The sequence below is a fragment of the Lactuca saligna genome, chromosome 5 (genome assembly GCF_052625555.1).
Source record: "Lactuca saligna cultivar CGN05327 chromosome 5, ASM5262555v1, whole genome shotgun sequence".
Lineage (NCBI taxonomy): Eukaryota > Viridiplantae > Streptophyta > Magnoliopsida > Asterales > Asteraceae > Lactuca > Lactuca saligna.
In genome coordinates this window covers 19,724,989-19,739,956 of record NC_136421.1, presented here as the reverse complement: position 1 = coordinate 19,739,956, position 14,968 = coordinate 19,724,989, and the positions used below count along the sequence as shown (strand labels likewise).

General features: G+C 34.8%; 2 protein-coding genes across 2 annotated transcripts; one reads left to right on the top strand and one right to left on the bottom strand.

Moving 5' to 3' along the window:
• The first annotated feature begins 11,718 nt into the window (after positions 1–11,718).
• Positions 11,719–13,158, top strand: LOC144998044 (uncharacterized). The gene is made up of 2 exons (XM_078957880.1): positions 11,719–12,239; positions 12,899–13,158. Exons 1-2 carry the CDS (start codon positions 11,800–11,802, stop codon positions 13,008–13,010), a joined length of 552 nt encoding a protein of 183 aa, XP_078814006.1. The 5' UTR covers positions 11,719–11,799; the 3' UTR covers positions 13,011–13,158.
• Position 13,159: 1 nt separating this feature from the next.
• LOC144998043 (stemmadenine O-acetyltransferase-like) lies at positions 13,160–14,740 on the bottom strand. The gene has a single exon (XM_078957879.1). It carries the CDS (start codon positions 14,596–14,598, stop codon positions 13,312–13,314), a length of 1,287 nt encoding a protein of 428 aa, XP_078814005.1. The 5' UTR covers positions 14,599–14,740; the 3' UTR covers positions 13,160–13,311.
• Between the last annotated feature and the right edge of the window lie 228 nt (positions 14,741–14,968).

The following is a 14,968-nucleotide window of genomic DNA, read 5'->3' as shown; positions in this document are numbered from 1 at the left end:
TGGGATTGTACTCTGATATTTTGATGGGATGTATGGTTTGACTTTTAAAACATGGTTTACGTTGTGTTATGGTGTGATCAAACAATGTTTTTATTTATTAATGTTTTCTAAAGTAATATTTTAAAACGAAATTTTCAGACGTAAAAATTGGGTCGTTACAAAAAGTTTTGCAAATGTGAAGGTAAATATGGATCTACAAGCTTAAGCTATCCCTCCAAGTGTTCATCTTCTTTTTCTTCACCACAAAACACCAACAAACTCACTTTCAAGCTCAAATATCACCAAATGCACTTAGGGTTTTGTTTTCAGGGTATAGGGAGATGGAGGTTGGTCAATAAATGTCTAAGAAGAGGTTAAGTTGTTTAAATAGGGTGAAAACCCTAAAAAATTAGGGTTTTCCCGTACACTACGTACGCCATGCGCACTCCATGTATGCCCCGCGTACGTGGATGGAATCCACGATAATCTGATGGGCTAGTATGCTAACCATACTCATAGAGTACACCCACATACTAGCTAGGGGACCAAAATGTAAAGAATTTCCATTTACGGGCTAAAAAAGAGCATACCAAATTACGAATGTTACATATTCATTTTAACGAGTTGTAACGTATCAAACCCAACAACATATTCGTTTTAATGAGTTGTATCAAACCCAAAAATGCGTTTTAACAAGTAGTATTGTATGCATGTAAAGTTGTACCGGTCCAAACGGGTCCAAGAACCGTAAAACCCGAACCTGGAAATGGAACTGGACCCGGTAAGTCTCATCTGGTCCGGTCCACGGTCCACAATATTCTTCGAAACTGGTTAGATCCAAGAGTCGGTCCGGTTTGGTTCAGTCAGTTCCAACCCAAATGCTCACGTGTACTTTATGCATTGCAAATTGTACTTTTAGCTCCAGTAACATTAAGTAACATTGAGAGAGGGAATGTACGTTATATATATATATATATATATATATATATATATATATATATATAGGCAAAACAAACAAAATTTCAAAGTTTATGGTCTAAATTAGCATGTTCAAATGTTTAGTGGCTAAATCGAGTCGAAATTGAGAGTTGCTTGGTCATTTACCCTCACTTAGGCTATGTAGGATGCCACGTAGGCAAGGGAACCAACTAACCAGATGTAGGAGGTCACAATGGAAAAAACAAACAACAATTTGAAGTTCATGGTGTATTTTAACATGATCATATGTTTAGTGGCTAAATCTAGTCGAAATCGAGAGTTGCATTTGATGGAATTTGATCAATACATCATTCCTATTGTGTACATGCAAACCATAATAGCTTTTGGATCTAGTTTGTCTAATGAGCATGCAATTGAATATCCAAAGCTATAAACCCTAGATATAACATATTATAATCTGAATTAGAGTTTAGAGAAATACCTTTGATTGTTATGTAGTAATAACAATCAATTCCTTGCTTTGATTGGCTTCAGAAAGCTTAGTGCCTCAAGTGTTGCACCTCTAATGGAGTCACAAACACCATAAGCAATAAGGATGAAGAATGAGGAGAAGAAGAACACCAAAAACGTCCAGAAACCCTCTTGAAAAGATTAGCCACGTTTTTGGGGCCTTAGGGGTCTTTATATACTTAGGCTATTAGGGTTTTGCACTTAGGAAACCCTAATCTGACTGCTTAAGCCCTAAGCAGCCCATGAACTCCTTTTATCATATCCCTTGGACGAATTCCTTATGGGCTTCCCATAGAATTCGTCCAACCTGTATTATTAGGTAATCCATAGCCCAATTGCAATTATCTTATAATTACAATTCCAATCCCCTTAAGTTTAATTAATCTCTTTTAGTCACAAAATTAATTCTTGACTAATATTAATTAAACAATATGATTTCTCCTTTAATATATTATTCTTATAACATATTAATAAATCATAATTAATCCTCTCTCTCCATAATTCATCTTATCAAGTTTCTTTGGTGAAGGCAACCCAAAAGGACCATGCACCATCGGGTCAAGTACATACCAAAACAGTTATGGACTTAGACACTAATCCAACAGTCTCGCACTTGGATAAGTTTAATAACTATTCTGCGTATGACTTTAGATCCTGATCTGCAATCGTAGCTTTCAAAAGCCACTATCAACTCTGATCCTATCAGAAGCGTGTCCTTTAGATAATGGATCATATATTCCTCCATTCTAGATATTGTATAGACTGAGACATGGATTTAAATCATTCTCTCTGTCTATGTGTTGTTTCCCGATTTCCGATTTATGACGACTGACAACAGACTATAAGTGAACGCATCAACTTAGTCTCGGCTTGGCCAAGCGCTTAGGTGTCATCACTAAATCATCGAGGGGCCCACATATATCGCTTTTATCCCACTTTGGATAAAAGGAACGGATAAACTTTGATTCAATGCTGGCTTGCACTCACTCACCGAATCACACACAACAATATGTTTTATAACACCAAGTTACTCGTGTGTTTACATATTATCAATGTATAACTGACTCACAAGATACTACTCACACATCGCGGTTTCAAGACTATACGATATTATCGTCTTACCAATCACCCGTGATAAAATCCATGAAGCGATCCAAGTGAGCGTGGGTTTAATCCAATGCTCAAATCATATTCATAAGCACTCATGAATGTTGCAGCAAACATTTGCTATGTCTAATACACTTTAGGCAATCTACAAACCCATTCATGACAATCTTCTTTCATACCTACTCCCAAAATATGAGCGACTGTGGAACGTTCGAATAATTTGATTATTCTGAAATAATTTAATTATTCAGGAAGTCAAAACATGCAAAGTGAAATACAAGAATAATACAAATCCTGTATGGCCTAAAACTTTTGAGTATAAATAAAACACCTTTTATTTAATCACCATATTGATTACTCATTATTTGTTGTTTCGGGTAATCAACTTATTACTTGAATTATAACAACAATTGTCCCATGCTCTCAGCATGCACACTATGTTTACCTATGTTTCTTACTTTGTGAAACAATATCATTAAATAACATTTTCAATCACACTCATTTCACAATTCTTAGTCCATTAGTGTAAGAATACAAAATTCTCGCCACTACTAGAATATGTTAGATTCTAACATTTTATGCAACGGTCATTTCGTAATGTCACGACACAAAATTTACCAAGACTCGGCGAACGAAATTACAAAATGCTCTATTGGAGAGTGTTACAAGACAAATAGTCATGAAGTCTCATATTTAAAGTACATTTCGTTGAACATCCTTCTTGCATAAAAGCTTCTAATCTAGACATTGATTCTCGATATCCAACTCCCAATATGGAAATATTTCCATATTTTCCATATGATAACTCATTCTAAATAGAATCTCATTTATTCATAATAATGTCAATATGGTCCATCCATGACTATACTTTCAACTATCCACAAGCGACCAATCCTTGGCGAACCTTAGATTGTCCTTGGCAGTTGTTTAATTATTTTAGTCAAAACCGGTTCTATTTCCTTTTTTCATCTAAATGCCCCAGGCATTTGGAAAATTTTAGAACGGTTGAATAATATAGCATATGCAATCGATCATATACCCGAAGCGTATGGGATGCAATTAATAATATAAACATGATACTTTACCAGTTTCTTACTATAATATCGTCATAATATTTCTATTTGCCATGTTCTCAAAAATTCGAACTACGAAGAGGGATGCCGTAATCATAATCGTATTTTTTGAAAATGCAAATAATAAATATACACTTGAGTAAATACAATTAAATTTCTCAATCTAAGCTTTTAGATTGAAAACAAAGTATAACATTCTCTCCCTTAATTATAGCAAAAACATCTCTTCAACCCCTGCAACCTTGCAAAGTGAAACTTTTGTTTTTCTATAATTAATATTGCCAACATGCAATACTTAAATAATAATCATGCTCCCACTAACATGATGATTATATTCATTCCAACATAACCCTTATGCTCCCACTAGCTTTGACACGTATTTAGGAACCAACTAAACTTCTAGGAATCAATAGTTATTGACTTCCAAAGTTCATTGTTTCTAATACAATAAGCTTCGATAAGCCTTTATCTAAGCTTGTCAAAATCACACACCTTTCCTTAGACAACTCATATGTGTGTCTAAACTAATTCAAAACTTATCTTACTAAGTCCTAAATGTTCAGACTAATTGCCAAATCTCACAATTCGAACTATGAAAAGGGATACGTAATCATAATCGAATTTGAGAATGTAATTTACATAATTGCTATCTCCTTAAAATCTCTCTTAGTGAAAGCGTTTCCTCTCAATCATTTTCATGAAGGAGAGAAACCTTATGACAGTTAGATTTTATGGTGTATGTGTTCCTATCCATGTGAATTTTCCATTACCATAATCGAAAGATAATGTTTGCGAAAAATTCAAACTCTTATGGACAGAACTTGTTCATTCTTAATTTCTTGCCATCAAGGGTCCCACTATTGCTTCCAAGTTATCTAGCAGCTCACATATGCCAGTCAATGTACTTTCATTGAGACAAGGTGTTTGCCCTTATGCAACCTATTGAGAACTCGTAGAACTCATATGCATAATCACTCAACTGGATTGGCACAGAAGTAAAATTTGTCAACACAATAGGTTTACTATTGATTAGTTCTCGGAACTTTTCAAGATCATTTAGACTCCCACTAACCTTTTGACATATAAGATTCTCTTATCAAGAAACATTTCTTGATAAACAAATATTCAAGAGTTAGTGTGGATTCTCATCAAGACAAACACTACACACCAAATTCAAACGTGCAAGAGTAAGAAAAACAATTTTTCTACCTCACATTTGATGAGTGTGTGTCACTCAATTCACAATCTTGGAGTACGATTCTAAGACTTGAGTTTAGAACAAAGTATGACTCATCCTTTTGATTTAACCATTTCAACAATTTCCGATTCCTCTTCTTAGCCATACTAGTGCAGTAAGATGTCCTTAAAGGATCAATTGTGATATGGTTCTTAATCATTAAGACAATCATAAGATCAGATACAAAAGTACTCTCCCTTCTTCTTAGATTGGAGAAACTTTTATATTTCTGCCTAATTGATTCTTCTTATTCGTTCTGCCATTCATTGAAACTTTTCAATGATTCAGAATTCCACTTAATCTTGTAAGCATAACCACATTTACTAGACTTTTAGTAACTCATGAAGAATAGTCTTATTGTTATTTGTGGTGGACTTGACTAGTGCACACCATTGTGTTCTATTCCTTCAGTCCTTTACTTGACTCAAATACTTGTGCGATCAAGGAATTAGTCTTAATTTCCTAAGTACCAAGATTTCCATACATCACATGATTCAAATCATATGATTCCAAGTTTCTGTTATTGAAACTTGGATGATGGGAATCTTTCCTTGCTTTGAAAATTCTGACACTACCATAAATAACATAACTAAGAATCATATCCATTTATAGAAATACACAAACATCAATTTTTCACAACGATTTTATTGCAAGGATATATGTATAAATAAGATAAATCAAAAATTTATTTTATTCATAAAAACAACGGAAAACATGTCCTTACAATGCAAGATCAACTGAAAACTATGTAATCAAATATTCCTAACAACTCTATCATAACTTTCTAAGCTCAAAATCTGATATTCGAATCCATGTGATCGTGATCCATTTCTTCGTGATCAGATTCATCTTGCTCTTCCATCAAACTTCCTCCCTTTTCTCTGATCCTGCAATACATTCAAATGCAATCTTATCACATTATGTATTAAGAATCAATGAATAGGAACTTAATGGAGTTAGATAGTGTATTTTACCTGAAGTAGATCCATACATTTTGACTCTCCCATCTCTTAGATCTCTTAGGTAGACAGGACAACTTCGTCTCCAATGCCCCTTCTCTTGGCAATAAAAGCAAATTGACTCTTTTAGAACAGCACACGGAACTACTTCAGACTTTTCCCTTTTCTTATGATCAAACTTTTCGACCATGGCATGCCTTTCGTTGCCATTGCCTATGTCCATAGAGGTCTGGAAGGCAGATTCACCAATCAACTTTGCTTTTCCAGTGCGCCAAATCATCGCTGATTCAGTAGCAATAAGCAGATAGGTGAGATCGATGAGGGTCACGTCGTGGTCGATCATATAGTACTCTCTTACGAACTCACTATATGAGTTAGGAAGCGACTGAAGAACCTAGTCAACATCCAGCTCCTCATAGACAACGGATCCCAACATTCTTAACCTATCAATGTGTGACTTCATCTCTAGGACGTGTGCACACACTGACTTTCCTTCTTCATGTTTACTTGCAAAAAGGGCTTGAGTGAGTTTTAACTTTTCAAGCCTTTGAACTTGTGGGTTAAGGAGAACAATAAGAGGAGGTGGAGGAAGTGAAGCATGATCTCGTGTTCCTCGATCGAATCGTGGAATATCATCTTCATGTGGAAAGCTTGTTCCACGGGATTTGGGAAGACCACAGTTGTCATACTTTGACATCTACAAAACGGGAGAAAATTCAAGTTAGTTGATTGATTGAGTCCTTAATAAATCACCCAAATGAGATATTAAGGCTAGGACCCAACACAATATTCCACAACTTGGGAGAGGGATGTCGTAACCCAAATTGCAGAATATTTGAAGGTAAGTGAATGACAATTCACTAATTTTCCACCATGAAAAACGAAAAAGAGATTAGGTTTTAAATGTATTGAAAAACTCCTAGATCCTTTGAGATTCATTGAACTTTTCAATGGCATGTTTAAATCTGGATATGCCCCTCGATTTGTGACTGGGATGTTGAGGATCACAAAACAGGGTGTGAATAACCATGCAAACTTACATGGTGCCCCCAATGTTACAATTACCTATTCGATGTGCCGGTTAACCACACACGCTCAACCGAACTATGACATACATTGAGTCACCCTTTGCCACCTTTGCTTAGAACCATTTAGTGTGTCGGTTAACCACACACGCTCCATTAACGTCTTCGCAAGGGTACAAAGTGTAATTTCATGGAATTACATCAAATTCACTTTTTCCTAAAGTAACTAAGATTGGGAATTTTGTATAAACATTTAGCTACTTCATACTTCATTATACTTTTAATGGAAAGGGTTTGCCCTATCCTACCCGTTCGGCTAACGACCCTCCACCAATCAAGGAAGCGGTGGGTGAGAGTGGACACCCATTAAACGATCATTTTATAGGTCATAACCTTATACCCCCTTATTGATCGGCTTCGTGAATGAGGCTTACTAACGGACTAGCAGTTTAAGTTATACATATATAATATTAGACTTTTAATGTTATATATAGTATAAGGGTATATTTTACACTTTTAAAATACTAGGTGGTCTAATTTAATAAATTGCACTTTTAATTTAATTAAATGTAAAGCATATCACTATGGATTTGTTAACTTTCTATTAATTATACACTTAATTAATTTAATAAAACCATAAGGTTGCACCTCCAATGGATTCAGAAAGCTTAGTGCCTGAAGTGTTGCACCTCCAACGGAGTCACAAACACCATAAGCAATAAGGATGAAGAATGAAGAAAAGAAGAACACCAAAAACGTCCATAAACCCTCTTGGAAAGATTAGCCACTTTTTTGGGGCCTTAGGGGTCTTTATATACTTAGGCTATTAGGGTTTTGCACTTAGGAAACCATAATCTGATTGCTTAAGCCCTAAAAAAGCCCATGGACTCCTTTTATCATATCCCTTGGACGAATTCCTTATGGGCTTCCCATAGAATTCATCCAACCTATATTATTAGGTAATCCGTAGCCCAATTGCAATTATCTTATAATTACAATTCCAGTCCCCTTAAGTTTAATTAATCTATTTTAGTCACAAAATTAATTCTTGACTAATATTAATTAAACAATATGATTTCTCCATTAATATATTATTCTTATAATATATTAATAAAACATAATTAATCCTCTCTCTCCATAATTCATCCTATCAAGTTGCTTTGGTGAAGGCAACCCAAAAGGACCATGCACCATCGGGTCAAGTACATACCAAAATAGTTATGGACTTAAACACTAATCCAACAACATTGTCATTTAACTGGATCAATATTCCTAAATTAAAAAGACCATGAAAATACTTAGGTGTAGTGAATGTATGTATGTGTGGACTTGTGATTCAAGTCTGATGTATTGTATCATGGGAATTTTAATGTGATCGCATATGGACTAAATGGTCAATATGATATTTAGTTTTGCTACTTAAAAAAGAAGCAACAAATTACAAAAATGTTCTATTGGATCATTTATGTAGGATAAACATGACTTGTTTTTTTTTATTACAATTAAACAAAACCTAAATAAGAAACTTGGCTTTTTTTATAACTTTAAACCCAATTTTGTCTAGATTTAGGTTTTTTTTGGATTTATAATATAATTTTCCATAATTTTATAAACAATACTAATATAATATAGAAAAATATGTCATTTGCAATAAATAGTCAAGACGACATAGAGATATGTCAATAATTGTAAATTTTAGTGGAAATACACAAAGGGAGAGAAGGGGGGGGGGGGGGGGGGTTGGAGGGTGGGGTATGTTCTTTGTTTTAAATTTTAAAATATTTAAGATGTTTTTGCAAACTATTTGATAGCAGGAAGTTGAAGCTTTTATTTATACATAAGTGTTTGCCAAAGATTGTTGTTAGCTTTTATTTGTATTAAATTAGTTAAAAACTAAAAAAAAAAGCTCCCAATAATTACTTGATTTCAAATTTGAAGGTTTTATTTAAAATAAAAACTAATAACTCCTACTATCAAATAAACTTTTGTTTTTTTAGTGTTTTTAAGCTAAAAATCATGTGTCAAACACACAATAAATTTTATATATATATATATATATATATATATATATATATATATATATATATATATATATATATATATATATATATATAGGCTTAAGTTATTCTATTTAAACTAATTATTGTGTTATTGTATGCATAAATATGGACCAATCCTTTTATTTATTTTAAGAAAGTGATTAATACATATTATTAAATTAAAGATAATTAAAAAATACCATTTAATTTCATTCTAAGAGTATTTTCGACAATTGAGATAAATTCAGAAAAGGAAAATTCCATATTTTTTGGGATAATTAACTCTCTTGATTTTAAAATTCTAATTTTTTTAGTTACTTTAATTTTTATTATAACGTAATTTTTATAATTAAACGCGATTTTATTCTGTTAGAATCATATTCTCTAGGAATTTCAGGATATATATTTCTATTAGAATGATATTCTATTAGAATGCCAACACCGACTAATAACCAATTTTTGGATACAACTTCAAATTTTTCATTACATTCTTAAAAATGTAAAAACTTTATATAATAGTCTATGACAATGAAATACTCACTAATAACAAATAAAACCATGTATATTATTCGACCCGAATATTTTAGCAGAATATATTATTACATATACTTCTATCATTCTATTGTAGGTTATTCTATCAGAAGAATAGCTCTTTCCTTTGTGAAGACCAATGACAATTGTTCAGCCATCATCTAATCTTCAAGCCCTTGATCATCAATGAAATTATACGTTTTACCAAAATAACTGCCATGAATCAAATCATGTAATAATAATATTCTCTAAGAATGCTTTTGCATGGAAAATAAATAACACAAAATTTTAGTAAATCTGATAGAATGAATACCACATGGTATGGTCAGATTATTTTTCAGGAGCTTCCACAAACACCTGTCATGCATCATAATAAGCTCTATGACAAATTTCACCAAAAGATTGTTAATTTGCAAATTCTAACAGACCTGAAGTGAAAATAACATGAATTGCAAGTATGTAAGCTAGCTTGCTTCTATGATTCAATAATAGGCTACAAATCAGTATATATTAAAGGTGATGTGTACACATCAATTCAGTGAATGTTTTATTGAGAAGACAAGGAATGAAAATACACATATACCCTTGTAGTACCATGTCTTGAATTGATAAATGAATTACGAGTTCATTGAAGCACCAAAGGCAGGGTTTTCTCTAAGGGGCTGAAACGAGAGTCAAGTGTGATAAATAACCTCCTGAGTCGTGAAGATCCGATACCACCCCGGGCAGGTAAAAATCCTAAGACTGCTATCATCACTAAGCACCCGAGTGAGATACCACTCCAATCGCGCCGACAATCCAAGATCATCAACGGTCAGCCATAGGAGGGCCTGAGGAATACTGAACTGCTTGGATAGTAGAGCAATCAACCGGGAAACGAAGAAGCTCTGATGCTCAATATGTATATCATCTGTGAACTGTAGAAATTGATACGATGGCTAGTTAGGCTGTAACTGACTAGCCCTCTGCGACTTGATCGAGACATAACCTGAGAAAAATAGGGCAAGAAAGTTAGAATTAAAGTAATATAAGTAAAAGGATTGCAAAATAACAGAAAATATTGTTCGTGTGTGTCAAGAACTGCACCATGCGCAGTATGAAGATGCATCGCGTGCAATGAAAATGCCCGACGTGCTTCAAGAACAAGACAAACATTCGATACCAAAAGCCCCCGAAATCGTCCAAAATTCAACCTAGAATCTATAGGGGAATGTTAGGTGAAGCTTATACTAGTAGAATACACCATCAATTTAATCAAAAACACCATGAATCGATGGATTTAGCAAAACCCTAGGTTTTACCCCAAAAATGAAACCTCAAATTAAGGATAGATTAACAGATTAAAGGAGAAATCAAGCATTGGTGTTTAGTAATCGGTAGTTAAACTAGACATTTAGCTAATCAATTTCGAGTATTACAAGCCAAAGTGGCAAAATACTATACACCCTCAAAAATGCTAAATACAAAATCATTGGTTGTTATGAACTAAGTAGAAGTTAAAATATGCAGTAGAGGTACCTTGAAAGTAGGAGGAATCGAAGAATCAAAGCTCGAAAATGACAAACGCACGACGTGCTCTTCGCGTGTGGGATCCAGTCGAGTGTGGGGACCATTCAAACTATTGGAAGCATGTGTTGAATAAAGCCAAAATTCATCATTTAATATTGATCTGATGAAGGTGCGTGCGCCAAAGATCTCTACAAGTTTGGAGATTGACCTTTCTTCACATTTCATTTGATCTTTGATTGATTGTAAAAGGTCGATGTTTTTGTCTAGGGTTTTAAAGGGTAAATGCAAACGATTTTCCCTAAATTAAAGGGTTTATGATTTGAATAACTAATCATTAAAATTAATTAAAAGCTAAGATTACAATTTTACCCCTATCTAGGTTTTTAAAATGATTGTTCCATATTTATGACACAATAACATAATAATTACTTTAAACACCTAAACCTGAACCTCTCTCTCTCTCTCTCTTTATATATATATATATATATATATATATATATATATATATATATATATATCCTTAAAAAAAAAAATATCCCAAAAAAAGATATTGGTCTTTTATTACATTTCAATTGTTAAGTTCCTTTTTTTGTTGGGTTTCCTTTTTTTTCATACCCATATAATCATGGTAGCTTTTTGGACTAGAAATATAAAATTAAAACTTAAAGTACCAAAGATGTCTCTCAATGTATAAAGTCTAGGGATGATTTTTTATTATGGTATCTATTTGGACTAGAAGTATAAAATTAAAAGTTTAATTACGAAAGATGTCTGTCCATGTATAGACTAGGGATGATTTTTGTAAACTTACTCTCGACGACGATAACTTGGGAAATATCGGAGGAACATAAAAGCCATGGCAACAAAGAACCCCTGCTAAAACCCTTTTCCATGGCAGTTTCTTCTTCTTCTTCTTCTTCTTCTTCTTCTCTGTTGAACTATCTCTCCTCCCTTTCTCTATCTTCTTCTTCACCCCCGCCGACTACCATTTCTATCACCCCTGCCTCCTCTTCCAGTAACGCACCGTCATCGAAGACCCTGACGATCAGACAAACTCTGATAACCCCCGTAAATCGTGAAGTCTGTCCTGATCTCCAAACAGTTATGTTTCCCGCGCTCGCGTTTTCAAATACATTATGTTTCAAATCGGCATACAACGTTCAGGTGATCGCGTATCCTGATGAATCGGAAGATAGTCTGATCGGTCGGTTCCGAAGAGAGGTTTTCAGAGCAAATATTATACAAGAGGCGAAACGCAGGAGGTTCTTCGAGACTAATCAGGAGAAGCGAAAACGGAAAATTCGTGATGCTGCTAGACGAAGAGCCAGAAGGTAATGATTTTCCTTCGTTAGTTCGTTTCCGATTATTAAATCTACTGCGTACATATACATTATATCTGGTGGATCTTGTTTAACTTCAGCTCAGAATGAGGATTTTGTTAGTCAAGTTTTTAGCTGATAGTCTCGAATTAATATCTACTCAAAAACTCGAATCAAGTTTTTGATCATAGAATTATTAAGATCTATAGTCAGACATATTACATTTGCAGAAAACTAAAAATTAAAGACAATGTTTAGGTGGCTCAGGTGGTGTTTGGATGTGCGATATCAAAGCAATTATTCATTTGATTAGGTAATTTTACCTTTCGAGGCAGATTATCAGAATCAATAATCTGATTATTCCTACTTAAAGAATCAGAATCAATTAATCACACAATAATTTAATGATACTTGGAAATGGTTAGCTAATTTTAGTTTTAGAATCAGTTTTGCGAACCACCATCAAACGGATTATCGCAACAGGGTCCAGATACCCCTTCAGTAATCTGTCTACATGTGCATTTGTTGCTACGTTTTTACATTATTCTGATAAATTCTAATGATACATGAATCTAAGCAGCCTCCTTTTATAACAGCTAGAAAAACGTCTTCCTAAATACTAACTGAAGGGGTTTGTGGAATTCCTTTTAAATATGCATGTTTGTTTACAGGCGATCACAACCAAAGGCCAAAAAGGAGGAAGTTCCAGGAAAGAAGGCAGTTAATGATGAAGGTGATGACAACTGGGGACCAATTGATGGTAAAATCCCTTATTGTCAATGAGAAACAACAACCATTCTTTTTGGCAATTTAGCTAGGGTTTGTTCTTGCACCCTCAAACTCTCATTTGCTGATCTGTTAAACTTTTGCAATTTGTGTGCACTTTGACTTCTAATGATCTGTTGTTGGCTTTTGGAATGCATTTCTACAACTAGTGGTGTAAAGTGCATGAAATTTTTCCATTAGAAGACACCATAAACAAAAAATAAAAAGTTCCAATCCACGTCTAACAAAGCTTATATTGGCAAACCATTTAAGTACAAAAGCTCCAAACCATTTTGACAAATGAAAGTGGTTCAAGAGTTTAACATGTAACAAAGGCCTGAAGCTCAGTATCCTGTTCCAACTTGTGCATTTTATCTTCACTCAACACAACCCATGCTTCAATTCCATCATCACTACTTGAATCCATAAGCATTATAGAATTCTCATTATTATAATCAGTACCACTAATCCAAACCGGCTTCCCCCACCCAAAATCACTTTCATTAACACTAAACCTACACCAACTACTAAACCTGAACACCCCTAAACCTTTCTGATTGATATACTTTTTTATTTCTCTAAAATTATCTCTCGCTATCTCAACCCCATTTTCACCCATCAAACTCTTCAAGTACTCACCATCAATCTTCCTAAAAGACCCCTTCAGTTTCCCCACAAGATAACCCATGTCTATTGTCTCATGAGCCACCGCACTAGCCATCTGAAAAAGATTCCCGAATTGTTGATCTTTTAACGAAGGCACCATCTTTCTCCTAAAGTTTACCACATGAAAAGCCACCGAGTCTTTACAACCAGACACAGTGGCCATACACTTCCATATCAAGGCCGTCACCACCTCGACCCTGGTGGGGTTGTTCAACCCCACCAGGGTCGTATCGGCCTTGACCACTTTGTGTTTCAGTTCCTTTATTGCTAAGGAACTGAACACAAACCTCTTGGTTACAAGTTTCTTGAACGGGTTGTCAACTGGTGGGCCCCTTCCACTGTATTGATACGAGTCCACCGGAGGGAATAGAACCGCCGAGTCAAGACTTGGACCCGTCAAAGGACCCTCGGGTCCTTTAGCCATAGCGAACCAGTGGCTTACGAAAGACGAAAAGCTACACGCGTCTGCTACTCTATGAGACATGGATACACCAACTGCTATGCCACCACAATCGAACAAGTTAACTTGGATAGCCACCTGTTCTTCAACACATGATGATGATGATGATCCCATCAACACAAGTTGTTTCAATTCTTCGATGACTGGAGTTGTGATGATGGTCATGAGATTGCATTCGACTCTGGCTAATGAAAACTGAACCCCTTCATCGGTACAGTCAATGGTGTTTTGGTTGTTGGTCAACCTTCCGGCTAAAGGGTAGAAATGAGTCAAGGTTTTGGAGAGTGAGGTTTTGAGTTTGGTGGTCATTTTGGACTGTGATATGGTGGTGTTGGATGCATCATATGAGTAGTAAAGAATGAATGGGATATGATGAGGATGGATTTGTTGATCTATGTAGGAGAGTTTGTAGGTTTTGAGGTTGGAAGGAGTTGCATTTGATGGTATGATAACTTCTTTTGAGAGTAGAGTCACCTTCATTTTAGGGTTCTAGAGAGAACAAGTATTTGAGATTGATGAGTTGAGTGCTAGTAGATTAGAAGAATGAAAATCTTAATATATTTGACATGGGTTTGGGGTCACTTGAGGACATGTGTTCAAAGAAGATACGTTAAATAAGATAAGTAGTTAATTAAACTGTATATTGCTGATGTGTTGGCATGGGGGGTGGGTGGGGGTAAGGGACCACCCCACTTGAGGCTCAAAACAGTATGTGTTTGTGGAAGAAAGGAGCATATGTGAAGCCTTGAATTAGCAAATTAATGAATCAAATCTCTCTTTTCATGGCAAAAAACATATTAAATGACTAGTGAATGTGCATCTGTCAGTGAAAAAGCATCAGGTGGTTCCC